Genomic DNA, 27,072 nt, shown 5'->3' on the forward strand with positions numbered 1-27,072 from the left:
AAACAACACAGAGACTTATTAGTTAAGTGAGAGCTTGGGCGATCACTTAGGCTTGATTTAACGAGCTGTTCTAACTTAAATTAACCCGTATCTTTTCATCCACGCTCTTTCACACGGCTCGGTTTCCTTTACTTTGTGATCCCCATGCTGTTTGCTCTACGTTCCTGGCGTCGCCGACCTGCCGAGCTTCCTTTGAGTCTGGCTGTCAACCCCTGGCGTCTCCGCCCTTCTTACCAGCATTGTCTCTGCCCTGAAAATCCTGCCTAGCCATTGGCCACTTAGCTTTTTATCAAACCACTCACAGTGACACATCTTCACACAGTGTAAAGGAATATTCCACAACAAGGACTTTGTTCAGCCCTCATGATAGCCCTCCCTGGAGGACACCCAATTGGTGATCTCCACAGAAGAGGAAACCGAGGCTTGGGGAGGTTGTGCTTTTTAGCTGAAGTTAAATCACTGGTAGCTGGCCAGGCATGGGTAGGGCCTCCTCACTGCTCTTCAGCTCGCCTAGAGCTCTCCTCTGAGACCAAGCCTTAAAAGGCAAGACAGAGACCGCACCTGCTCTAAACATGGGGATGCCTTGGGTAAGTGGCGGAGGATTACGAATCAAGCATCCATAGCCTACAGACCACAGTCCCAGCAGTGGCACTCAGGCAACCTCTGCCTGGGGTCCCGTTAGCTGAAACAGAATGGTGGGAAGATGTCTGGGGGAGGGTGCTTCCCGGGCTCAGCAGTGACAATGACTGGGAACCCTTTCCAAAGGGATGGTACCAGGACCAGATGGCCCGAGAGGACTTGCGCGCACGGAGTGCAGGGAGGAATAGACTCGTTTTGGACAGAGACTATAGGGCAGGCCAGAGAACAAGGGACCAAGATGGCAGCAGAGCTCAGACACAAACCATGTTGCAGGAAGCAGAGTTCCGTACCCCTCATTTCCCTGAACATTCAGGTTTGTATTTATTAAGTCATCCCTGAGCGCCTTTGAGGAAAGCCTGTCAGACATTGGCTTCACCATATTTGTCGGGCACCGCTCTGTGCCTACACTGTACTGTACTCCAACACAGGGGACACATCCACAAGCAGAGAGGAGTCTGTCCTGAAGAGGGAAAGATAGGTCTCCAGCCTCCATGGCTTTGTCGTTTGGCTCTTGCATGATGGGAGGAGCGTGAAGCACTGTGGGAGCACTGGTACATGGGATGCTGGGAGAGAGAGAATTCATGCTGATGCCCAAGAGATATTAGCATGAACACTAGGATATGGCCACTTGAAAGGGGCTTAACAGGAGAAGAGGCGTTACCACGTGGATGAACCTAAGGATACTGTGCTGAATGAAACAGCCGGCCACAACATCACAGACACTGCTTGATTCCTAGGCACGGGGCAAGCAGAACAATCAGACTCGTTAGAGCAGAATGGCTGCTGTTCGGGCCAGAGGATGTGGGATGTTGTTTCATGTGTGTGTGTTCCGTTTTGTAAGGTGGAAGAGTTTGGGAACTAAATATGGTGGAATGTAGATACAGTCCTGGCACTTGGGAGGTGGATGCAGGAAAATCAGGAGTTCAAGGTCACTCTCAGCTATAGGGAGTTTAAAAGGCCAGGGACCAGCCTTGGGCTGTATAGGGACCCTGTCTCAGAAAACTAAAAGAAAAACAAAGTTCTAGAAATAGATGCTGACAGTAGCCCACCGTACAGCAGTGTGCATGTACTAAATGTGTATTTGGTTCAGGTGGCCAACTTATACAATGTGTTTTATACCACAATTAAAAATAAAGGACCAGGGGACCGGAAAGATGACTCTGGTTAAAAGCACTCGCTGCTCTTCCAGAGGACCGAGGTTCAGTTCCCAGCACCCACACAGCAGCTCACAGCTATCTGTGACTCCAGTTCCAGGGATATGACGCCCTCCCCTGGCCTCCACAGGCACTGCACATACATGGTGCATAGACACACATGCAGGCAAAACACCCAAATGCATAAAACAAAAATGTTTTTCAAGAAACTAAAAAGAGAAGCGGTAAAAATATAAAGGCGCAAAGCCCTAAAAAGAGCCAAGGAACTCAAGTCCTGCACTTGAGTTCAGTGTGACTGAACCGGTGTCAGGGTGGGTGGGGGAGTGGCTGGAACCAGAGAAGAATCGTAACGGGTGGGAGCAGTTGGCCTTCCATGGTACTAGAAATGACCAGAAGCAAAGAGCTGGTGACCAACCGCCAAGGGGAAGGGATGCTGGCATGCTCAGCTGGGGGCTCTTGTAGCTGCCAGTCTCCAGACACCCAAAGAATCCTCACACTCATCCTCTTCCCCCAGACAGCTACCAGCACAAAGAAAGCCTCGCTGGAAGGTGCCCGAGCTCACATGGCCCAGCATTTACCAGGCCCTCCAGTGCCACGAGGTCCCCTGTGTGTCTGCCCTCGGGGAGAAGCCAGATCTGTCCCTCATTGGCTCCGACGTGTTCACCAACAGTTTCTGCGGCCAGGAGAGAGAAGCAGAGCTGCAGGAAAAGGAAGGAACACACTCAGCCTGGGGCAGATTCTTTCCTGAGTGCTAAGGACCCTGCCTTCCTTGCTTGGCCAGTTCTTTCCTGTGTAATGGAAAAGGTCTAACTGAGATTAAGTTCTGTCCTGTGGGAGCAATGAAGGACAAAATGAAGAAGTGATCTCAGCCCAGGTGCGCACCTCCCGAAGCAATTAGAGCTGAAATCTCAGAGAATAAGTCATCACAGTGTTTTTCTGGGAAGTCAATGTTTCACTGTGTGGAGAAAAGACAAAGTAGGTGGTCACAGCCAGTGGCCCCCAAACAGCTTCCCCACCGACCACCTCTGAGGAGGCCGAGGATAGGGCAGAGCAGGGAGTTGCTGGGAAACAGATGGTAGTTTGCTAGTGTGCTTTTTGCAGGGAGGCCTGCTTTCGGACAGATGTGTGGTCTCCCATCCATTCCTAACAGTTCCTGGGAATAGACACTGTTAGCAGCCGCCTTACCAAGGAGGAAATGAAGGCTTCCCCAAGTCCATTGCTTTAAGAGATGAGCTCTATCAAGAGGGGCTTGGCTTTTTCTCCACCCCAATACTCAGGCTAGGTGTGGCTCCTAGGAGCTGGGGAGGGGGGATGCCAGTACAGGTGGCAGATCAAAGGCGCTGGGGGCTATTCTGTCCTCTTCAACCCTGACCACACCTGGCTACCAGTGAGAGTTCTGCAGACTAAATCATGCTCCTGGTCCTGAGATGATAGGTCACTGTGGACATTTCTGAGGTCCTTAGAAAAGACAAAAGAGATACATGGGAAAGAGGTGGGAGAGGAGGAGAAGGGAGGTAGGGTGGCCCCCAGAGGCTGGAAGAGGCAGACAGGATACTCAGAGATACCTTGGGAGCATGTTCTGCTCACACCTTAGTCTAATACTTCTGGTCTCCAGAGTTGTGGGAGAATAAACGTGTTTGAAGGCAGCCTATGGCTACTGTGCACCAGCGGCAGGCCCAGAAACCTAACACAGATACCATACTTTCTAGAAGGAAGGCAGATTTCCCCGAGACACATGGAGTGCGGCCAGTGTGCAACTGCATTTTACTCCCAAGCGGTTCATAGTTCATGTGTATGTCACAAATGTATGTGTCTGGGGACACAAACAGAAGAGCACGCAGCCTGGTGGCATAGAGACACACATCACTGTGAACAAGGGGTGGGGGGTAGAACAGGAGATGGCAGCTGGGAAACGGGAATGGGAGAGGGGATCCTGAGCAGGGTGGGTGATAAAGAGGTAAAGGTTTTCCTCTCATAATGCTGACCACTCCTGGACCATCCTTGAGTGGAGCTACACATCCCCAAACTAGTGCGCATGTGTACGTGTGTGCGCATGTGTGTGCATGTGCGCATGTGTACATGTGTGTGTGCATGTGTGCATGCGTGTGCGCATGTGTATGTGTGGGGGGGGCAGGATATACATATGTGAGAGGTAGGAGGGCAGGGCCACCATGCCAAGGAAATAGAATTTGGGCTGCACTATGGCCCTTCTCACCAAAGCCTCAGCCCTGCCTTAATGTCTCCTCATCCCCTTCTCCATTTTCAGGACCCTCTTCAGCCAGCCCAGGTCTCTTCTTACCAATTGTAAGAGAAGAGTACCCAGCCACTTCTCATAACCCAGGGCAGCGGGGGTGGAGGGGGCGGTACTAACTCAGGAAGGAAATGGTACCACAGTGAGAATGCGATTCTGCAAAGCCTTGGCCCCCAGGTGTGCGCTTACTCACCAGAGGTGGCCCCAGTCCTGGCTGTGCCCTCCCCGTCTCCTGGAAGCAACCAAAATGCCACCTACCATACTGGTGGCTGGGCTGGCACAGACTTCAGTTTGGTCTTTTTAAAAATGTATGTATTTTACGTATGTGCATGCTTGTATGCCTGCATGATGGAAGAGAGTATTAGAAGAGGGCATCAGATCTCATTATAGACGGTTGTGAGTCACCATGTGGGTGCTGGGAATTGAACTCAGGACCTCTGGAAGAACAGCCCTTACCCGCTGAACCATCTCTCCAGGCCAACCCATTAGGTCTTATCTTAATCACACAATTTTACTGTTTCTCTGAGGAATGGAGTTTGAAATGGTTTGTGAAGAGACAGCTGTGTAGTAAATGCATCAGGGATGACGTCAGCTATTGGCTGACACTGATCCTTCCAGAAAGTACCAAGCAGGAAACAAGCAGAGGGCGAGACCTGGGGGAGGCCAGAGGGACAGAGAGACACAGGGCACTCAAAGGCCCCTTGAGTTTGTGGTGTTAATGTCTCTGATGTCCAGGTCTTGCTGATTCAATGGGCAAAAGGCAAGTACAATTCCTTGATAAACTGAGCAAAGAGAAATCATCAGACCGAGCCTTCCACCCCCACCCCAGGCTCCACATGGTCTCTGGAGGTCATTTACTGCCCCCAGGTGACCGCTTGCTTTCCGAATTCTGCCTGTCCAGTGTGCTTTTGAATGCAGCAGTGACCGACACTGCAACCGTCTGCAGAGCATCAGGGCATGTTCTATGGCCTTTCCGACCCGTGCCGTGTCCTCACAGGCTGCTCTCCCTTCTAGTCTGGCCGGTCCTTTGCTGTCTTCTGACATCCTCACTACTAGCCTTCTGAAGCTGTTTGCACGGACTGACTCTATTAGTCACTCAACAAATGATGACCCTACCACAACGAAGAAGGCTGCCACACTCCTCTACTTGAGTCTGTGTAACCCAGGTTCCTCCTGGGTTCCTGTGGAACGCATCTGAGCATCCGCACCTGCTGACCGAACCATGGTCCACTCTTCAGACCACGCGCTTTCGGCTGGGTTTTCTTTCATTCCACAGTAGAGTAAGCTGCCACCTCCTCCCTGAGGGCCAGGTTTCAAACCTACACACAGAAATCGCAAACGGCTAGGGGCCCTCGAGAAACACACCAGCTCAGAACTGCAGAATGGACACACTTTGCTGTCTGTGCGCGTGCCGCTGAGAGGGTCCACCACAGGCTTTATTCTCAGGGCGGTTAAGCTCGGGAATCATTCGATCGGAGATACGTGCCATTCAAAAGGGGCAAACACCAAGACCAGCTAGCCTGGGTCTGAAAAAGCATGGGATAAAACAGGACTTACATAGCGGACAATGAGGACTACTGAGAACTCAAGAACAGTGGCAATGGGTTTTTGATCCTACTGCGCATACTGGCTTTGGGGGAGCCTAGGCAGTTTGGATGCTCAACTTGCTGAACCTGGATGGAGGTGGGCGGTCCTTGGACTTCCCACAGGTCGGGGAACCCTGATTGCTCTTAGAGCTGATGAGGGAGAGGGACTTGATCGGGGGAGGGGGAGGGAGGTGGGAGGTGGGAGGCGGTGGCGGGGAGGGGGCAGAAATCCTTAATAAATAAAATTAAAAAAAAACAAAAATAAAAACAAAACAAAACAAAAAAAAAAGGGGCAAACAGGACTTTAATCAGGTCGCCCCAGTAGCTTCAACAGTCAGGTGGCCAAACGCCTTCTATATAATATGTCTGCCTTTTTCAGTGGGCTACGTTTAATTGTTCAGTGGCTCTGAAGTAATCCATCTGCTAATTTCTTTTAAAGCCACGCCCCCACACACACACCCCCGGGTTAAACACTAGTCTGGTAGGAGGAATTCAAAATTCTCAAGCAAAACTTAGATCACAAAATATTAGGTTGATGGGGCTAACCCTCTGAATGGATCTCAAATCCAAGTAAATGATATTTTGTGAGAATGGGACCCGATGATACAACTGTGTCAGGACGAAGAGGCCCCTGTGAGAAGTGCGTGGGAAGATGTGTTGAGCCTGAGAGTGACTGGCCATTGCAGTGTTCACTACCCATATAAAGATGAGAGCCTTACAGTAATAATAAGCGCTAATTTGATATTTAATGGAGGTTTTCTTACAATTGTGTGAAAGCTGTCAGAATCCAAAAGGAATTGTGTCAAGCCACAAGCAACAAATAGTTGGAGTACAGATGATGGAGATGCTAAGTGACAGAAGCAGACAGAACCTACGGGCTGGCGAGACGGCTCAGCAATTAAGACCATTTGCTGCTCTTGCAGAGGACCAGAGTTCATTCAGACACACAAAATACACAGCCTTGCACTTGAGTGACGTCTCTAGCTGTGGCACGCTGGCTGAGGAGACAGGAGAGGACCTTGCTGGAAGGTGTGCCTTTGAAGGCGATACTGACCAAATCTATTTCTTCTGGGCTTCAAGGTTGACACCAGGTGAAGAATTTTCCTCTGTCACTTGCTGACAACCATGATTCCCTGCCCTAGGGAGCCACGCCACACTAAGCTCAAAAAACTCTATGTAGCAAAACCTTGAAGGACACAGAACACCTAAAGAACATTCAAACCCACCCAAGGTGGAATCTGGCTGAAATATTTGAAGCTGGCTTCAGACCAGAATCCACCACAGATGTGAATTTTCAGTATTGGGCAACACTTCCAGGAACCTTCTGGGCTTATAGTTGTAGAGAGACCCCAGGTGGGTAATGACTAGCCGACCCACCCACAGCTGGTCAGTCACCAGAGAACAAAGAGACGGTCATGGACGCCAGCAGGGTCTTCCAGCAGGTGCCATGTTTTAAGATGTATTTGTCCCCCAATACCATTCTGAGTCAGTGACAAAGTGAGCCGTTTAGAAATGACACCAACCACAGGGTGAACTTTATTCTAAAGCTCATGAGATGGTCACAATGATCACATGATCCATACATCTCCCGTGTCTGTCGCACCTCCACGGGACAGTGCACTGTGGTGATGGTTACAGCCTGCTCTGCATGCTGCTACAGGTCACTAGCTGCGTTGCACTCGCTGAATGTGTAATAATGGAAGCAAAATCACTCTATGGGGCAGACTTAATTTTTGAAAGCCCTTACAAATCAGACTTAATCTCATTTATAAACACCCACAGCCACACACATGCGGAAATGGAGAGAAAAATGCAAAAGAAAAAAAAAACCACCTTGGTGAGAAGCACTGCTCCGAGATTCCAATCACGGAGCGCTTGAAAAGCAGGCAGTCTGTCTCCTCCAAAGAGACTCAACTCCTCAGCGGTCCAAGCGGCAACACTGCACAGCATTCAGTGTGGGTCACACTGCCACAGGACTCTGTCACCAAGGTCATTCTCCCTTAGGGTCAAAGACTACACTCAAGCTTTTCTTTTCCCCCATATAATACACAAAATTTCTAGACAGTCTTAAAAAAAAAGAAAGAAAATATAAATACTCAAGTCTGTTGTACAGAGTCACATACTATGGCAAACATTTCATGACTTGGAGGGGAAGCTGGTGCAGAGCCTAGTCCAGGTCCATGTTGACAGAGCCCTTTTCGTTAGGGTGGCATTCACCATTCTGATGCGGGGCTTCAGCACCAAAATTATCTTTGCCTTCTAAATCATCTTTCTTGTCAAGATTTGGGCCATTGGGAGTTCTCTCCAGTTTAGGTGATTCAATTTTTGGTTTGGGTTGAGTTACAACAGGCTCACAAACGCTGTTCAGTTCCTAAGAAAACAAAATTAGCCATTAGATTTTCGCTCCGATCCACCCAGTTCACTCAACTACTTCCCCGCACTCCCGATTCAGGATTTTTTTTACCCAATTCCATTTGTCTCATCAAACCTATAAAAACCATAATGACAAGCCTGATTAAAGTGACTACCTCCTAGGGTTTCTTGGGGACTTTCTAGGTGGCTATAAATGCTACCTTATGGCTGCAACATAAAATGTAGGAATCATGAATTCCATAATATGGAAGGGACTCGAGGTTGAGTCACTTCAAGATGCGGTCTATAGCTCAGAACTACAAAGTGGCTAAAACGGCCAATTTTCCCCGGACTTCCTCACATGTGACCCAGACAAGCCCTTTGTTTTCTTCTCAGGACTCTAGCATAGTGAAAGGTGCCCCAGGTCAATGCCCAACTTGCTGCTCTGCATAGCTGAGCATCCTGACCCACTTCGCCCATTTTCCTTTTCTCCCACAGGATTAATGCTGACACCTGACGCATGCTGGTCTCCCCTCCACAGGGGCAGGACTGACTGCTCTCAATGGTGTCTGTTTCCTCAAAAGAAGGACAAACAACACCTGCTGGGACACGTAGGGGTTCAATGTACTGCATGCAGCCAACTAGGGAAAATGTATGTACTGGCAATAATGCATTAGGAAAGCCAGTACCGATCCAGATGAGGTCAAAGATTTATAGGGAAACGCCATGTGTCATGCTGACCGTCCAGACAAAAGATGACACACTCACCTTGACTTTCGCTCTTATCTCCTGAGTGCGCACAACAGGGTCCTGGTCAAGACTCCTTTTAGCCTGAGCATTCATGACATTATTCATCCACTCCATCACCTCATTAACAGACTTCTCAACCTTCTTCATTTCAGATTCATCAATGTGGTTGTATTTCTCATCCTGGACAGAAAACAGAGACACTAGAGGGTTCTGAACAGACACATCTACTCTCCCCACTTTCCCTAAGTTCAAATCTACCTTGGTGTGAAACGCCAATACTCCTCACTCAACATTTATTAGGCTAGAGATGCTGAGGTCACATGTTGGCCAAGTCCAGGTCACTCATGGGGTAACAGCAGCGCTTACCTTGCCTCTGAAGTCCGCTGCAATCTTGGCATAGTGCTGCAGCCGCTGCCCCAGCTCCTCCAATACTTTCGGCCGTTCCTCAGCTTCTTGAAACCGGACTTTAACAGGAGTACCCATTTTCTAAAGTGTAAGAGAGGGGTTAACAACTGCCAACCTTATACTTCAGTAACTGTCTACGGCGTACAGTGCAAGCTGCACCTGTCAGGGCAAAGAGCTTACCATCAGCTCTTCCAGCTTGTCAATATATGCTTGCTTGGCCTGGTCCTCTCCTTCCTCATACAGCCAGTCTTCTGTCTCTGTGAGAAGCCTCAGGAACTTCTCATGTTCCTTTACATGAAAGATAAAGGTTAGTGGCAGTCTTACCTCAGAGGTTCTTAACCCAAGTAGGCATCTTAGGCAATGACCCCAGCAGCTCACCCAAGAGAGACCGGACACACTGGGTTCCCCTCACATTAACTAGAGTCCTGTGGTGTCACGTGAGGCACAGGCACTGGGGCTTCTGTCTTACTACAATGATTTTAACAACACTTCTGCTTCACAATGCTGTACCCAAGAAACCCAGCTCCAGAGTCATGCTTGGGTCACAGAAGAGCAATTTATGTCCCTACTCTCCAAAGCAACTGTCTCAATTATGCCTGGCACTGATTACTATCTGTCGAGGATTGGGGGGCAGGGGTTCTACCCCAAGTGTAAACCATCTTTATGAGTTAGTCCCTACACCAGTCTGGCCAGGCTTTTTCCCAAGTTCTACCTGACACGCAGCTGTGCTTCTGTATCTACCCAGAGCTTCAGTTAGGAAAGAAAGGGCGACAGGCCAGTGACGCTTACTAACAGTGCTGAACATGCCTCACGGGTGACAGCAGCAGACGGCTGCCCAGGGAACACCAGCATAGAAGCTAAGGGTTCCTATTCATCTTTCCAGCCTCCATGTCATACGTCTGTCAAGAGCAGACGTTTGCATGGTGAAGACTACTCGAGTGGACAGGCGACACTCAGGGCAGCTGAGTCCAGGGCCCGCTCAGTTCTGCTCTCCAACTTTTGTTTTTGGAACACTCAAGTGACCACAAGCACAGACGGGTGAGTGTTAAACATCCTGGGCCTACCTGCTCGCATATGAATTTCTCATATGGTCCACACAGCTTGTCCCTGAACTCGTACACACACTCCTCCACTGCGTTTTTAGCGTCGTTTCTCTCCTTCTCCAGTTTGTCCTGCATTATCATCTTCCCCTGTCAGGAAGCAGAGGTTAGCCGACTCCCAGCGACTCAAGCCACACCTCAACGTGTTGGCACGGCGACCACATAAAACCATTTCATCTGCACCTCATGAAACATTTCTACAAAATGTCATGGTCCTTCGACTTAGAAACACACACGGAGAAGTTGTTTTCTAATGTAACGTTAGGCCGTCCCGTTTTTCAATATACTCTTCAATTTACAAAAGGGTAGTTTTTTTACAATTTCTAAATGCAGTGATTCCCCTCAGTTTCCTGACTTTGAGACTATGAAGGGATATCTGTGATACACAGGTATTTTAAGAGGGTAATTCTATGGCCTGCTTCCTACAGTGCCTATGCTCAGATTGTTCCCATTATGTCAAAGAACAGAGCTATTCTCAACCAAACACAACTACCAAAACACAGACCTGCACAGCATCCATACCCAACAAACTCCCTGTAGCTTCATCTTTTCCTCTCTCTGCTCTCGGAACTCAGTTAAACTTCAGTCCTGGTGAGGAATTAGTCACTCATCCCTTGCAGTATGCACAAACAACCAAACAGAAACACCCAACAAAAACGCTTACCTCGGTCTCAATGTACATGTTAAGAAGGTCTCTCCCTAGCTGCCAGACCAAGTTGGCTTCTATAGGCAGCTCAACGTTTACCACTTTTATTTTAGGTTTTTTGGCTTCTGGAGGCTGATCAACTTTCTTTTCATTTGCCTTGAGGGTTAAGAAAAATAAAAATTCTTAATCCTTGGAAATCAAACACCACATTAACTGATGCTTCATGTACGGATCTCTAATTCTCACACTGAAAGTGTGTAGAAGAGCATCTGCGCCCACCGCCCACTTCGGACTATGGCAGCAGCTACGTGCACCATCTTCCTGCATCACCACCACCTTCTCTATTCAGACCAGTCTGTAAGTCTCCAAATTGTCACATACTCAGAACACCACTGGAGATGCTAGGCTCCAGTCAGTGCTGAACGACTGTCTTACTCTCTCCAGCCCAGCACAGTACCTGTTCCGATCAGAATTAGTGTCCAGAGCGCCCCTACAAGTCTGTGCATCATGTGCAGAGGTACTACCTGCCTTTCGGCCGTGTCACTTCTCATTTGGAACTCTCAGGACAGCCAGGCACAGTGGTCATACCTGTCGCCTCAGCACTCAGGAGCCTGTAGCTATGTCTTTGAGGCCAGTTTGGGCCACAAAGAGATGAAAGAGTCTTACAAACATAAAAACACTACAGAAAACTGGCTTTGGACTATGCAAGGAAAAACAAGAGCTTGACATACTAACCTTAAGATATGTCACTATGTGTATGTGACTACTAAAAGGAAAATTAACTCAAACATTACCAGCAAATGCTTTGGAGAAAGGCTAGCTAGTCATAGTTTATTTAGATTACTTACATGACAGAAATACAATTCTAGAGGTGGCCTTCAATTTTCCAAACACCGTCCACTCCCTGCCCTCAGATTTTTACCATGCTTTCTGCCCCAAATGACTCACTGCTGAGGAGACGAAGTGACAGGGTAGCCTTAAGCTAGGTGTGCAGAACCTAGCAGGATCGCCTAGGCTAACATGGCAAGGTGGAACTACCAATCCACTGCATCACTGTCCTGGGCACCTGGGCTTGCTCGACAGCTGCACACACACGTTCCCTAGAGACCGTACCTCGGTTAAGTGTTGTGGCCCATGCAGTCAGCCTGCAGTGCCAATGCATCATGCCCTGAACCCCAAAAGAGAACAACCAACCCACTGCTTATCGCTGACAAGACACAGAGAAGTGCAATTGATATTCCAGGATCAGATTAAACTGTAGTCTACGGCAGTTAACAGAAACAAAAGTAGCACAAAATTCAACCAACCCCTGGCCAAACCAACACAACCACAAAGTGGCATTCCAACCCAGATGAGAAACCCTCCAAGACATGTTCAAGGGCTGAGAGCCAACCCAATGTCATTTTTCTAGAAAGGCACTGAAGTATCTGCACAAGTCTGTTGACATGTACCTCTAAATCAAGGGGAAGATATTGAAACATGAGGACCCGTTTTCTAAATAACTGTTACCACCTCAACTCTTTTCTAGTAAGGGGGAAAAACGAAAAGCAGCTTTCAAAAATCAGTCAGGACCCAGAGTTAATGCTAAGGGTTGCAGGATTAATCAGGACAGAGGCAAACGAAAACCCAGTAAAGAATCTCCTGTGGCCTCCAGCAGCCCTTCCCTTCTGAAACTTGCCTGAGTGGGGGAAGGTATCCTCAGAAGGCGAGAGGAAACCAGACTGCAATGGACAGTTAATCACTTACAGGAAGCCTGCAGAGATGTGAACACCAAAGCACAGCTTGCACGGAAAACAATGAGGGCTCCTCACTACCAACAGGATCACTAGTTTGAAAGCTTTGATTACAAGCTGCCATTTTCCAAGGGACACATTAGTTTTATTTAGCTTCCAATTCTGGAAGCAAGGTAAAGGAACAATCACTTGGAAATATAGCCAGCTATTATTAGCAGACCATCAAATTAACTCAAAATTGATAATAAGTTGAAAGGAGAAAAAGCTGATCAGACTCCTAAAATCCATGAATTAGCTAATTAATCAACCAACTCTTTAGTAACTCTTGCAGTGCTGGGATGCATCTTTCTGCTTCTGGCATCAGCAGGTACTTCTGCCTTCAGCAGACTTTTGCTTTAGTTTAGGCTCATCTTGGAGTGGAATTATCAGAGGCTTTGAGATCTAAAGAAAAACATTGGTTCCCAGCGTAAGTCCGAGTACTCCTTCTTGCGGCTCTTTAGCCAAGTACTTTGTAGAAAACGAACAGAGAACAAACCCTACAGCCCGCAGTTGCCTGGACTCCTCTCAAAACCCCAGGTCTACACCGTTAACCATCACATGCTGCAACATTGTCTAATGGAAGGAACTGGAAGAGTCACTCACTTTGTCAGCATCTGGGATTTTGTTTTCTTCTGAGGTAAGTTCAGGTGAAGGGGGAGACTGTGAGGTTTGCTGAGCATCAGTTTGTACCTGGGGCTGTGTTCCAGCTTCACTGTTGTCTTGCTGGCTATTTTTCTGAAATGAAAGCCCAGGCACAAAGGATGTAGAAAGCAGGTGTACTGTATGAATTGAAAGTTACAGGGCACCAAAGACAGTACTCTCAATTTCTGAAATTTTAGTAGGTGGGCAGAAAAGGTACTAGATAAAAATAAAACAAGTTCGTGAAACATTTCAAACCTGTAAGAAATTTTATGAATGACAGTGTTATAACCAGTTACATAATCCACAGGGGCTCTGACCGATGGTGACAATCCAGAGTCCCCTGAAGAGCCTTTTCTCCAGCCCTGTACAGATCTGACTCTCGTCAGCACAGGAAATGGGCCGGCTACTAGCCCAGGCTCTTTCCAAAACCAAGTGTCTGAACTCGAGCGGCAGCGGCAGCACGTACCTCAATGGCATCACTCAAGAGTTACAGAAAGGACAACTATGGCTTATCCCAGGGCTTCTCACCCCTGCTTCAGGACTCAGCTATCTTACCTCAAGGGACCTCAGAACAAAGAATAACTAGTACACGTCAACTAGCAACCCTGCCTAAAAATATGGCTTCAAGACAAAAGGGGAAGGAAATGACCCCTGAAGCTCTTTGGTAGCCCCCAGTTCCCGGCAAGTCTGTGCTGCTATGACCTTTCCCCACGGCTAGAGAACCAAGGCTCACCTACTCTATTCCCTGCCCAAACCTCTCAGGTCTTCCACATTTTCCACCTACAGCTTCTGGAACTGAAGGCAAGCACTGAGGTAAGGCATTACTCACATCTAAGGCACTATGACCCCGAGAGGATGAAGCACTAGCCACACTCACTCTGTGACAGTGTCCAAATGAGAACAAGCTAAGGTTCCTGTGATTCTAATAGTCCTTCAGTGTTTGAGACCAGTGGATACCAAAGTCTTACACCAACACTGCACGGTCTGCCTGCCTCTTCTTGTAAGCCACTTCTGCTTGCTCCCAGAAATCAACTACAAGGCTAAGCTAAGCAGTCTCAACCCCACCATTATCTGTGACATTGTTCTTCTTGACTCCCCCAACCCACAAAGCCATACTAATAAAAATGGGGCCTGGAATACCAACACCAATTTTGCCATACAATGAAAACGAAACAAAACCATTTTCCATTTCAATTTTTATAGTTGTTTTTAGCCAGTCAACATCTGATTTAACATAGCAAGAAAAGAAAAAGCAGCTTGTCTTAGTTATAGACCAGTTTCTTCAAGAGGTCATACACTTCAGTCACAATGTAGCATGTTCTAATATCCTGCCATTAACTGGCAGGACCGATTATCATTACACAACTTCTGATCAATGCTATGTTATTAAAACATATTTACCCCCCTCCCCCCCAATAGCTCAGAATGAAGTCAATTTTACTTCTGAACTGACAGTCACTCCAACCACTTACATCCACATCCGAGCTTTCTGCTGGTTTCTGGTTTGGACACTCCATGTCTGCCTCGACAGAAGACCCGTCGTCCTCCTCAGTTGGGACCTTTTCCACCATGGATGCCGTGGAGATGGTGAAGATGCCATGTGTGTTCACACGCACTTTGACTTTCACTTTAGACTTTTCTCCATCTTTTTGTGCAGAAACATTCTGAACAACAAAACGGCCTAGAGCAAAAAGAAACTGCCAGTTTAGAGATGAACTTCTATATCTACAAAGACAGCCAAGAAAACACAAGGCTAAGCGATCAAGCCGAAACTGTTTGTTTCTCCACCCCAACCAATTTCAAGTCCCTTAAGCAGGCTCTCAGGAGTCTATTACAATCATGCCATTAAACCGAAGGAAGCACACTCTTGTGGTAATACCCACTGGCCAGACACCAGGGGCAGGAACTCCTCCTGCAAAACAGTTTTGCCTCCTCCTCATCTCCAGGTGGATGAGCACACACCAGACATGAGAATCTGTGGGCAAATCTAAGATGGGAACAAGCACATGCTAAATTTTTAGTCTTTTAGGAAATACTAATCTTCTGATGGAATAATCAAAATTATTTACGTCATGTTTTACACAGGGAACATGAATAGCAGCACACATCAAAGCCTGCACTGCTAGGGTAGTCCCACAGCCTTGCAGAGTAACACAGAGAATGTCGTCTGAATGCTGCTGTGAACTGGTCTAGAGCAACATTCTCAACCTGTAGACTGCTACTCCCTCTGGGGTCAAACAACCCTTTCATAGGGGTGGCCTAAAAATATTGGGAAACACAGATATTTACATTATGGTTCACAACAATAGTAAAATTACAGATATGAAGTAACAACAAAAATAATTTTATGGCTGGGGTCAGCACAATGTCAGAAGCTGTATTAAAGGGTCAGAGTTAGGAAGGATGAGGCACTGCTCTGGAGGGCCTCTTTGAATGAGCACTTACTGCAGAGTTGAGTGTCGACACTTATCCTCCACTACGTCACCAGCCTCTCGAGGGCAGCTCAGGGCTTGCTGTGCAGGCGTGGTGATCCAAGTTCAAACCCAGACCCACATTACAAGAAAAAAACCACTCCCCAAATTCCCGCGACCTCCATACCTGCACTCTCACACAAACAATAGTCTAAAAATGTGCACTTTCCTGGGCATGATGGCACATGCCTTTAGTACCAGCACTCAGGAATACATAGGAAGCACCAGGATAGCCAGGACTAGAGACTGACCCAGTCTCCACAAGTAAGTGTTTGAACCAGTTATATTCAAGAGGTACGTGGAAGGCAACGTTAACCTAGAAGCCGTCTGCACAGCACACACTGCTAGATTTAACTTCTAGGCCAGTCAAGCATGGCGGCTGGCACAAACCACTAAGTCAGAAAGTAACTGCCAAATGGTCCTTTACAGAAACCCTTCTGGGCAAGACACTCATCAGTACGGAATGTGAAAGCGCGCCTGACGGACAGCTCGTCATCGGTGAGCAGAACACCAACACTTAAGCAACAGCTCATCTCTGGGAAGGGGACAGATGTGCAGAGTCCAACCCTGACAACTTCAGGCCTGCAGTCAACAGCTTCTCCAGCCACTATCCTGCCACACTGTGAACAGGTGACAGGCCACAACACCTTAGTCTGCAGAAGAAAAGGCAGCTGGCCAGACTAGAGTCCTCCCAATGCTTTCTCTTAGAGGCCTGGCAATAGCAGCAGCTTTTCCAATATAAAAACCATGAAGGTAGTAACACTAAAAGCAGAGGGACAATGACAAGCCTCCCAGTGGAAAATGCACCTGAAGAGACATCCCTTCAGAGAGGATGAAATATACAAGAAGACCTGCCAAGTGCTGACCTGCTGTGGGATATGAAGTAACACCTCGCCAACAACACTTAATCCTGCAGGAAGGTCAGTGGCCAGTATTCTGCAAATACAGACTCTATCACAACAAAGCAGCTAGGCTAGCAAGTCCAGGTCAAAGCGTCCAATGAAAGAAAGACTCCCCAGGACTCTTCTACAGAAGTAGTTTCTACGCTAACGACGAGCTGCAGCTCTAAGTCCCAGGGCTGGTGCACACATGACTTGCTTACCTATTTTGGCTTCTGGATATGGAACTCCTTGAGGGTCCGAATAGAACGCTTCCAGCTCGAAAGGTCCCCTTCTCAAGAAGGTGAGAACTTTGGAGAAAGGAGCAGCATGGTTCCGACTGAACACCTCATGAACACTAGGAGGAAGGCAGCAAAGACATCCACAGCTCAACTTGACAACCTTACTAATTCTGCCTGCTGTTCACAGTAACCAAATGCAGGGAAGGATAGGTTTGGCCCCCGAAAATTCCCTAGACACTCAACTTTTATTTGAAGACAGCATCGGAAAGCTATCTGTGGCTACATACCCTTCGGTCTCTTCTGAGTCGTGGTTCCAGACCAGAGAAATTGGAAAAGGAACGGCATCTGTGACGGAGAACTCTCGAACTTTAAATGCCGGAGAGAGAATCGCACACTTGAAAAGACAAGGTATTTAAAGGTTAGAAATATCAGCGCAGTATTTCCATACACCTTTCACTATGACAGTTCTACTGGGATGGGCAGATCTACACTGCTTGCAGCATGTGTCACCTAAGAATAAGGAATGTGTCATCCCAGCAGTACACTAATCACCAGCCACGAGGACAAATCACGAATCTTGGGGTCAGCAATCCTTAATTCCAGTTCCACAGACTGAAAGCACAGGCTTTCCTAAAAATGCCTTGCTGGTGGCATTTTCAATTATAAGCTGATTCTCTCTGAGATACGGACACCCACAAGTTCTGCTTTATTGCTTTCACATGTCAAAGCACCAAAAGGGATGAAATTCAAAATGTGTGCATTCTCAATATAATCTGTAAAGTCAAAACTGGGCCAGGGCAGCCTGTCTACACGGGACACACAAAACTAACTAAACAAATGAAGAAAGCACACCCACCCACCACGAGAACATCTCATCAGTGGTCTCCCTCAAAGCAGAGGCCAGAAATGCGCTCCTTGTCAGGAACTCCAATTTCCACCTACTGGGGAAGCAGAGACAAAGGTGCACACTCCTCCCTGCAAAGGGCTACTATGGAGTAAATGACCCATGGCAAGGGTCAAACACTCTACATGTACCTATAGACATGCGACGACGTTGTAAGGAAGCCCACTATCCTGTACAATTAACCAACATTAATAAATCAAAGCCAGCCTAGGCCATGACAAGACAGCGGGCAAGGCTGCCCTCTCTCTTCTGTGCCATACAAGGTGAGTTCTCTAGAGACCTTCGTTCACAGACTCTCCTTTACTTGTGAACGACTGTCAGACATCCTCTGTTCAATACCAACATCTACATTTCATGCTTCTGTGTCACCAGCGTAACTCTTCAGCTTCATGTGGGGGTGAAAAAAGAACTATTTTCTAGAACCATCTGGTAACTAACACTCCTAACCCCTACACACGTTCTTCCTCAACTCAATCATCACAGCTGATTCCCTCCTGTGCCTGAAGTCAGGTGTTGCCAGCATCACACACTGACGAGCATTCGTCAGCTGTTTTCTGCCATCTCCCAACCAGGCCCAGTTCCAGTCATCGTCTCAGAACACCAGCTGGGGCCTGGTGGTGGTGGTGGTGACAGAGGCGGCACACGCCTTTAATCCTAGCACTTGGGAGGCAGAGGCAGAGAGGCAGGAGGATCTCTGAGTTTGAGGCCAACCTGGTCTACAAGAGCTAGTTCTAGGACAGGCTCTAAAGCCACAAAGAAACCCTGTCTCGAAAAACAGAACCAAACCAAAAAACCAACCTAACAAATAAACCAAAAGAAAACAAACAAAAATCAAAAAAACAAAACCAAAAAGAACAGCAGCTGGGCCTTCCCTTTCTCACCTCCACAGCAGTACCCCAGTCTGCTAGGCTTACTGGGTCACCTAAAAGGAACTTCCTCTGGAAGGGAAGCAGGCCCAGGGCTCCACGTGTGTGACCCCAGGAAGCCCAGCAGAACCTCACCTGCAGGGCGCACCCTCTGGCCACGGCTTCGTCCGCATTGAGTGTGGTGCTGACATCTTTTCCAAAGAATTTGGCAATTCTTTCTTTCACAGCTGGAATTCTCGTGGCACCTCCAACTATCTCAATGGCACTCACATCTTCGGCCTTGAGGTGCGTTTGTTCCATCAGTGAATGAAGGGGGACCTCTATTTTTTGCAGGAGTTCTGCACACAGTTCCTCAAACTGGGACCTTAGGAAATGAAAGGAGCCAGTGGCAACCATTACTATGGGTTTTTACCAACCCAACTCATACAGCCTTTTCCTCAGCACCCTAAATCCCACATAAACCATGTCATTGATTTTATATAAAATGTACACCGCATGTATATATGTATATACATACACGTCGAAGATAGGGAGAAAATTCTGTGGCTAATATACAAAGAAACTAATCCCATTGAGGAAAGGTACTTCTAAAAGCCCTCACAGGCTGATGAAAGGACTCAGCAGGCAAAGGCACTTGCTGCCAAGCCTGACAACCTGGGGGGAGAAAATTGACTCCTGAGAGTTGTCCTGTGAGTCCCACACGAGCACCATGGCAGGAACACACACGCTAGTGCACACACACGCTAGTGCACACACACGCTAGTGCACACACAATTCACAAAAAGCATCCTTCACAGCCGCATCCCTAAATCCCAAGTTATATACAACGGTGTTTACAGTCAATAGCCGTATCGTGAAACGTGTCAAGAGAGGGTAACAAAGACTACTGGGCTAAACTTCCACCTTTCGCCCACTTCACGTGTACAACCCCAGCCGCAAGCACCTGTTCATCTTCCCAGAGACGTCTTTGTCATTCATGAAGCATTCAATGTTCAGTGGCAAGTCTGTACTGTTGGAGCTCATGAGCTTTTTCAATTTCTCACACTCCTGGTGGAGACGAAGGAGGGCTCGGATTTTAGATTTTGCATCTAACTTGTACTTGGTTTTAAACTCAGCACAAAAATGCTCCACCAGCTTCTCATCAAAGTTCTTTCCTCCTAAGAAGGGGTCAAATGCTGTGCCCAGAACCTAAGGTTGTTTAAAAAAACAAGAGAAAGAATCAGGTTACTTTCAATCCCACTTCAATTAGACTCTTAGATAGTCCTAGTCAAACAAAAGGCTAACAGGCTCAGAGCTACATAAATCCAGGTCAGGAGGCATGAAGCTGAAGGAACGCCAGTCTCTCCAAGTCTCTTATGGGATTGCCTACCCTTACCATCTGCGCTGAAGAGAACCTTAACATTATTCTTCTTAAACACAAAAGACCACCTCCCCCTCCAGAGTTTGCCAAGAGGGTGCTCCATCTTCAACAAGCACCTTCCCGGCTCACAAACTACTGTCCAGCGTAGGAGTTTCAACTTTACCTTCAGTTTCCCTTTGTTGAAGGCGCAGGCAGACACCTGGAGAGAGGAGTGCCCCATGTCCACAAACACCACTACCCGAGGCTTCTCGTCTGCGCCTGGCAGGTCCTGCTTATAAATGCCGTAATTCAAAGCAACTGCAAGGGAACAAAAAGGCACATCACCAGCTGCCCAGGCCACTTTCTCAGGGGTTTACTGTCGCAGGAAGACCCCCCACATGTTATAAAGAACCACTTGCACCTGTCTTCCTGACTGCCGGCCAATACCCCACCACTCTTCAACATTAGATATGATAAAGCAAAAGTCACAAATAGTATCAGACTACATATACACTACCAAGCCTGCTAGGAGACTGGTTATCCAAACTTAGTTTTCCTTAACCGAGAAAGCGCTATCAGTCAACACAAATACAGATCTAAACCACATCCTTTAAAAGGCACTGGTAAGAACACACCACCAGGGGCTGTCTCCTACCAGCTGTCATGTCGTTCATGAGCCGTAAGCAGTTCAAGCCCACAATCTGCGCAGCATCCAGGACAGACCTCCTCTCAGCGTCTGTGAAGAAGGAGGGGACCTGCAAAGAGGGGCAACTCTAGACACAGGACCTCCAACTGCTTTGCAAGCCTCCTAATAAAGTCACAGTGGGTGGCCTGGCCAGTCCCCAAAACTCAAACATAAATCTAGACTTTTGTTTCTAGTGATTTCCTTGGCTTTCAGAGTTGCCTTAAAAGACAAACAAACAAACAAACAAAACAGTAATTCCCAAAGCATTGGTTTTCAGCCAAGGGAAGGAATCTTTCACTGTGAGAAGCTCTTCAGAACACCAACCCCTGGTATTACAGCAGCCAACTGTCCCGGAGAGAACCCAGATGCAGATGCAGCCAGTTAACCTGTATTTTCAGAAAGCTCCACAGGAGACCCCACTATAGTCAAGAACCCTTGTAGCTTCTAGCTAAAATTATCACTCAAGCTTACTTTGAAATGCTCCCGAACACTCAGCTAAGAATACCTTGTAAGGAAAGAGCATGCATATATGCAATACTGCAGCAAAGAAAGGCAAGCTGCAAGCAAACACACTGCCTGGCTGGGTTCTACTTACTGAAATGACACAATCTGTTACTGGCTTCTTGAGGTTGTTTTCTGCAGTTTCCTTTAACTTAGTCAGCAACATGGCTGTTATCTGCTCCACGCTAAAGAGATGCTCTTCATCCATGTACATGACCTACGACACAGTGGGACATGCTGACATACTCCAACACTTCACTGTTAGCACAGACCCTGTTCCATATAATTTGAGTTTATTGGTTTGGGAAGAAAAAAGGAATTAAAAAAGAAAGGGAGGAAAAGAAGGAAGAACTTTTCCCTAGAGATGAAAAGGAGGGAAAAACTAGGGCTGAGTCATCAGTGTGGGCTGCCCACAGACAGCAGCTCTTAGTCAGTTCTCTGGTTAGCACTCCACTGCTCTCACAGGCTCCCAAAGGGCTCTCTGACCACGTCTGAGCCATCAACATACTTGAATTTCTTAAAAAAAAAATACCAAAGCAACCAAAAAAATTACTAGAAAGTTAGAAGGAACACCAAATAACCTATGTGAGTATGTACGCTCGGCTAAGTAATTCTCAAGAAACAGCTTCTATTAACTCTACTTGAAAAGGAGCCATATGAGGGAAAGACCGCACTGTGTCCAGTCAGCTTGGGTTAAAATATTAAGCTGAGCTAGAGACGCTCCCGTCAGAGCCCAGTGGATCACTTGCGTTACCTTGATTCCAACGCCTCCATTCTTCATTGAGACCAAGTCATAGCTCAGGCTTGCCTTTTCCTTCTGAATGAAGGGGTCACTGAACGCTCTGCCGTGAAACCTCTTAAAGCTGGACACTGTATTGTTTGCATGAGTGATTTGCTGCAAAAGAAAGGGAAGACTTAGACTTCTCTCTAACTTCACAACCTACCAGTGCCTACAGCAGCTTCAGGCCGTTACCTGTGCCACTCAGACCAACTCTGGGGGTAATACCTAACTTTCCCTCAGAGTCCTCGGTTTTCCATGAATGTATACATAGCTCCTACTGTACTTTCTTTTATGGAAAACGCCAGAAGGAAAGGCAATGGTGGCATCAGACTTTGGGGCAGATCTTAAAATCTGCAAGATAAAGGAAAAGACGGTGCAACAGTCTCCAAAGCTCTCAAACGCTCGGCAACTGCACTGCTGCACCCCATCTTCTCCACACAAATAAGCCAGAGCTCACTGTCCAACTGAAGTCAGACTCTGGGCACTGCCAGGCTAAGGACCGTATGCACTTCTGCCTAGAAAGTGGCCTATGCCAGAGGTAGATAGATGAGGTAAGGATCATCTTAAAAGTGTCTAAATGACTATGGGGGGGGGTGGATGATGATGACACAGATCTTATTGCCAAACCCACACCCATCTCACACTGCTGGACATGCGTGTTAAAAACAGGGTACTTAGGTAACCTGTTCCCTGGGATGCGGTCTTGCTCGTAGGTACACATGCTAAAAAGGAAAACAAGATGGAAATATGCCAACTTGTTCTGAGAAGGGGTTTTCTTCATCTACTGCTCGAGTCAACCCACTTCAGAGGACATGTCACTCAAAGGTAGGCTCCTCGCTAACAACGGAGTCACTTAAACTCAGAAGCACCAAGGGGCTACTATTTCTTCACAGCTGGGCAGTGCCCGAGGCTCAGCACCACCGGGTGTGCTCATCCAGTCAGCTTGTAAACCAGACAGAGACACACACACAAATATGGAACATTCCGCAGGAGTTGGTCCTCTCCCACCACCACGTGTGGCCCTGGGATGGAACTCGTGTTGTCACGTTTGGCAACAGGTACCTCTGCCCACTGAGGAGTCGCACTAGCCAGGCTTTTTTTTTTTTTTTTTAAATAAAGTGTCTGTCATTTAAGATATTTTAAAGCCAAGCACGGTGTCATGTCCCTTTAATCCCAGTACTTAGGAGGCAGCGGCCAAGAAGCCTCATTCATTCATATATGTATATGTATGTATACATACACAGGCAATGAAGTTACCCTAATTAAGGATGCCAATAAAAATCTAAGAACAGCTGGGCGATGGTGGCGCACGCCTTTAATCCCAGCACTCGGGAGGCAGAGGCAGGCGGATCTCTGTGAGTTCGAGACCAGCCTGGTCTACAAGAGCTAGTGCCAGGACAGGCTCCAAAGCCACAGAGAAACCCTGTCTCGAAAAAACAAAAAACAAAAAAAAAAACAAAAAACAAAAAAAAAAAATCTAAGAACAGAAACAGGAGAGAAGGAACAAGGGTGGGGATGATCAAGCAATCACCCAAAGGATCCAAACGAACACCTGACACCCATATCGTAAAGAGCTACCACTTTCATCTTTAGTGTGCACGTATGAGTGTCTGCAGTATGCGCGGCACATGTGTGCCTGGTTCCCATGGAGGCCAGAGAGGATGTAAGAAATAGAGTTACAGGCAGCTATGAGCCACCAAGAGGGCGCTGGGAGCCAAACCTGTAAGAGCAACAAGTGCTCTGATTGACTGAGCCATTTCTCCAGAGTTAAGACTTTAAAACCGAAACTGTATGAAACTGTATCAAACATCGGTGCATCATTCTGGGGTGCCACTGGGATTTCCCTTTAAGCCAAATGGGCATTCTCTTTAGGAACATACCTGATTTTTGGCTGCGACTCCAATTGTTCTGTTTTTTGGTCCAAATGATATGACTGACCTAGAACAGAACACAAACGTTCCACGTTTGTCCAAGAGCACACGAAACCATTTCTAAACTGACAGGAGGGAACTCCCAACAGAAACGAAGCCCAGTTTTGCAGCTTCCAACCTTCCCTGATACTCCAAACTTAGTCTGGGAATGTTAATAATTGAAAGCCACAGGTCTGACAACTGCTAGCCTGCTCACCCCAATGAAGGAGTCTGCTAGTCGGTAGCTCGGGCATTCTTGCTCAGTACCTCGAGTGCTAAGACAGTGTCACCAGGTCACAAACAACATGGAACAACACTAATTCTGCAAGCTCTCAATTTAGAGTATTATTAAACTTGGCATTATGCACAACCAACAAAAAGTAGAGCATAACTGTGCCTCTGTCATCAGCTTCATACAACCCTAAATGTCACTGTCACTTATTTTTGTCCTGATCTACCACCTGCTTTACAAATGAAAAGGTTTTATGTAACTAAGAGGTCTGTGGCATTGCCTGTAGAGTTTAGAGCACACAGATGAGGCTCCCATAAGAAGGTCAAGCAAGAAAGAGCTATAGCCAAAGTTACTGCAGTCTGAAGTACAAGTGCAGAGGGAAAGGAGTGTGACCAGTCAGTCACTTAAGCCTGCTCTGACAAGATGAGGAGCAACCTGCAAGGAGACAGCTTTCTCAGCGATGGCAAGGGAAGGCGTAGTAACAGAACAGGGACAAGATGGAGAGGCTGTGTGGAGGAGGCGGTGATTAAGGTTTTGGATTAGGAGTACCCCGTTGTACATTACTAATTCAAACCCAATCTAATTTTGGTTCAGTTCCGCGCCTACATGGGTAAGTGTGATGAGTAAAGTGGGACGGTGCTGAGGACGGAAACAGCCTGGACCTAGTGGTCTAAGCAGGTACACCAATGGCACCCTAAAAGCCAGGGATCCTCCAGCAACGGCTGGGTCTTTTAAGGTGCCGTCTACAAATCCTGGGATTCTGAGCTGAGAGACTAGACATTCGATCTTCTCATTTTCCAAGTCAACTAACCAACTGTAATAGGAATCAGTAGCCAATCCAATTGTTAACCCTGCAGCTTAACAGTAACATCAGTCGAAAATGCTGGTCAACACTGACTCGAGCATCTCCCCTGCTTTCCTCTGAGCCGCTTTAAAAAAAAAAAAATACAGAGCCTGTGGAAGCACAGAGGCACTCACAGGAGAGAGGCACGACAGATGACTGGCATCTTTCCTCCTAACCACCAAACAGATGACCATGGCTTTGTAAAGAGGTAGACAGAGTATCACACTGCGTTGCTCAGAGAGTGAGTTACCAGCAAGGCTTATTTCCTATTCACTCTCATAAACGTTCCTCTGCACATAAATCATATAAGGTCAGAATGATTTTACCTTCAGGTTTTAAGAATGTTGGACTCTGCACTTGAGAAAAAAAAAGACCTACAATAATTGCCTATAAAAGCAAAAGCTGTTGTCATTGACTGCACACGCAGGTCTGTGCCTACATAACCTTCAGAAACTAACCCCCTCAAAAAGTTGCTCTTTACCATGCTTCCGTTTGCCCTCCCACAGTGCTGCAGAATATTTAATTCAGAGACAAAAATCCATCTTTCCCACCGAGGCTTTTGCACAGCAACGTGCTAGCAACAACAATGTGAAATTTGTACTGCTTATTCTAAACCGTGCCAAAAATAAACAAACATTCGGTCTGGAAACTCTCACGAACGGCTTTCACGTTAAGCTTTAAAAAGGACTCTCTCAAAAAACGATTCAGGGCACTAGGGAAACATTAGCAAATCCAGAGTCGATGAATTCCTCTACCATAGTGTTTCTGTGGTCGCTAACAACAGTCCACCCGCTCCCTAGGCAAGCAGCAGCGCACAGGCTCTGGAACCTTCTAGGTCATTTGGAGATTCACCATGCGGAAGAAAAGGCTCGGCAGCTCAGGCTCCGCGGAGATTCCTGCCGAGGTGGGAACGGGTGCCAGATTGGAAGAAGCTGGGTGGGGAGCTAGGGGGGCGAGCCGGGAAAGGCCAAGCCAGGCCAGGTGGTCGCAGGGTGTCACGGTTCTCCGAATCCCCGGGCCACCATCTCCCACGAGAAGCGGCGAGCTCGAGCCCTCCCCGGCCACCCAGGCTCCTACTTACGGGGTACAGCGGTCGCTGAACTCGTTGGCAATGGTCTCGATGCCCCCGGCCCGCGCCACCGCGATGTAGCAGCTCTGTGAGCCCACGTCTAGTCCCACCACCGACATGGCTGGCCCGGTCAGCCTCCGCCTCGGGTCCGCTGCGTGCGCCTCCTGCTCCCGACCGGCCGGGAAGATGCTTCAGGCTTACCCCGCGAGCCTGCACTCAGCCTCTGCCACCGCTCGCAGCTCGCCTTCTCGCACGCAGCCGCCGCCGCTAACGCTGCCGCCGCCGCCGCTCAGCTACCAATCCAAAAGGGGAGGTCCCAATCGCTCAGCCTTATGTAGCCTACTGAGGAGAACTTTCCAGAATCTGCGGCATTTACTCACCGGCGCCTCCACCGGCCCCTCCACGTGCCACTTCCGCTTCCTTCTTCTCGAGCCTTCGAGAAAGATTCTACCCAATGGAAGGATGGTCGCCCCCGCGGGCGGCCTGCGTCGCCATGGTGACAGAGCAGCCGCTCGGACGCCATTGGCTGCAGCAGACCGAGCTTGCCCAACCTCCATCCCGCCCTCCCCGCCCCGGAGCAATTTGGGCTCCAGTTGATCCCGGCGATGAATAACGGGACGGAAACTCCTGTCTCTCATGAAGTGACACCGAGCAGCAGTGTCCGACTCCCGAACGCCGAAGAACTACTGAACGGAGAGAGACAGAACCCACTGCTCCGAGACCCCAGGCCTCTCGGGCTGCCAACTTGCTTTCGGAAGAGAGCATGCCGGGAAGCGTAGTTTGGCTGGGAGACCAGAGAGCCTTGCATGCCGGGGAGTGAAGTCCAGCGGGGAGGCCTGGGCGCTTTGCATGCTGTGACGTGTAGTCTAGGCCGCGGTGCGTGCTGGGACCCGGCTTTGTCTTGAGGACTCCGAAGAAGGCCCAGCTGGATGCTGCCTATTCGCGCGCTTTCCCTGGCTTTGGCTTTGTACTGTGTTCTGTCCTTGTCAGTTCTTTACGCAACTGATGAATTCCGATTTAGAAGCGTCAGTTTTATGCAGCACTGTTTGTATC

At 48.0% G+C, this 27,072-nt stretch overlaps 2 protein-coding genes across 4 annotated transcripts in view; one reads left to right on the forward strand and one right to left on the reverse strand.

Moving 5' to 3' along the window:
- The window catches only part of LOC102000205 (WD repeat-containing protein 49-like), a 58,480-nt gene extending 55,932 nt beyond the window's left edge, over window positions 1–2,548 (forward strand). The window contains exon 20 of the mRNA XM_005344737.1: window positions 2,308–2,548. Coding sequence (XP_005344794.1) covers window positions 2,308–2,548 — 241 coding nt within the window. The remainder of the gene's footprint in view (window positions 1–2,307) is intronic.
- A 4,584-nt stretch (window positions 2,549–7,132) lies between these two features.
- Window positions 7,133–26,557, reverse strand: Hsph1 (heat shock protein family H (Hsp110) member 1). 3 transcript variants are annotated; one of them, XM_026785164.1, is made up of 18 exons: window positions 26,400–26,557; window positions 23,845–23,902; window positions 21,938–22,078; window positions 21,278–21,400; window positions 20,653–20,752; window positions 20,182–20,315; window positions 19,602–19,846; window positions 18,794–19,022; window positions 17,176–17,282; window positions 16,871–17,004; window positions 14,770–14,978; window positions 13,259–13,390; window positions 10,902–11,039; window positions 10,202–10,327; window positions 9,318–9,425; window positions 9,099–9,218; window positions 8,751–8,912; window positions 7,133–8,001 (listed from the first exon to the last, which is right to left on the reverse strand). In XM_026785164.1, exons 1-18 carry the CDS (start codon window positions 26,540–26,542, stop codon window positions 7,798–7,800), a joined length of 2,613 nt encoding a protein of 870 aa, XP_026640965.1. In that variant the 5' UTR covers window positions 26,543–26,557; the 3' UTR covers window positions 7,133–7,797. The 3 variants fall into 3 exon arrangements, with proteins under 3 accessions (XP_026640965.1, XP_005344782.1, XP_026640957.1); XM_005344725.3 differs by having other exon boundaries at window positions 26,032–26,438; XM_026785156.1 differs by lacking the exon at window positions 13,259–13,390 and having other exon boundaries at window positions 26,032–26,439.
- Window positions 26,558–27,072: the final 515 nt, after the last annotated feature.

Source organism: Microtus ochrogaster, chromosome 2 (genome assembly GCF_000317375.1).
Source record: "Microtus ochrogaster isolate Prairie Vole_2 chromosome 2, MicOch1.0, whole genome shotgun sequence".
In the NCBI taxonomy this organism is placed as follows: domain Eukaryota; kingdom Metazoa; phylum Chordata; class Mammalia; order Rodentia; family Cricetidae; genus Microtus; species Microtus ochrogaster.

Excerpts from the sequence above, each read along its gene's own strand:
- Hsph1 (XM_026785164.1), bottom strand. The coding sequence starts at position 26,542 with ATGGCGTCCGAGCGGCTGCTCTGTCACCATGGCGACGCAGGCCGCCCG. Across the intron at positions 19,847-20,181 it reads TCAACAAAGGGAAACTGAAG|GTTCTGGGCACAGCATTTGA; the intron begins GTAAAGTTGAAA and ends AAACAACCTTAG. Across the intron at positions 10,328-10,901 it reads ACATGTACATTGAGACCGAG|GGGAAGATGATAATGCAGGA; the intron begins GTAAGCGTTTTT and ends GCTTCCTGACAG.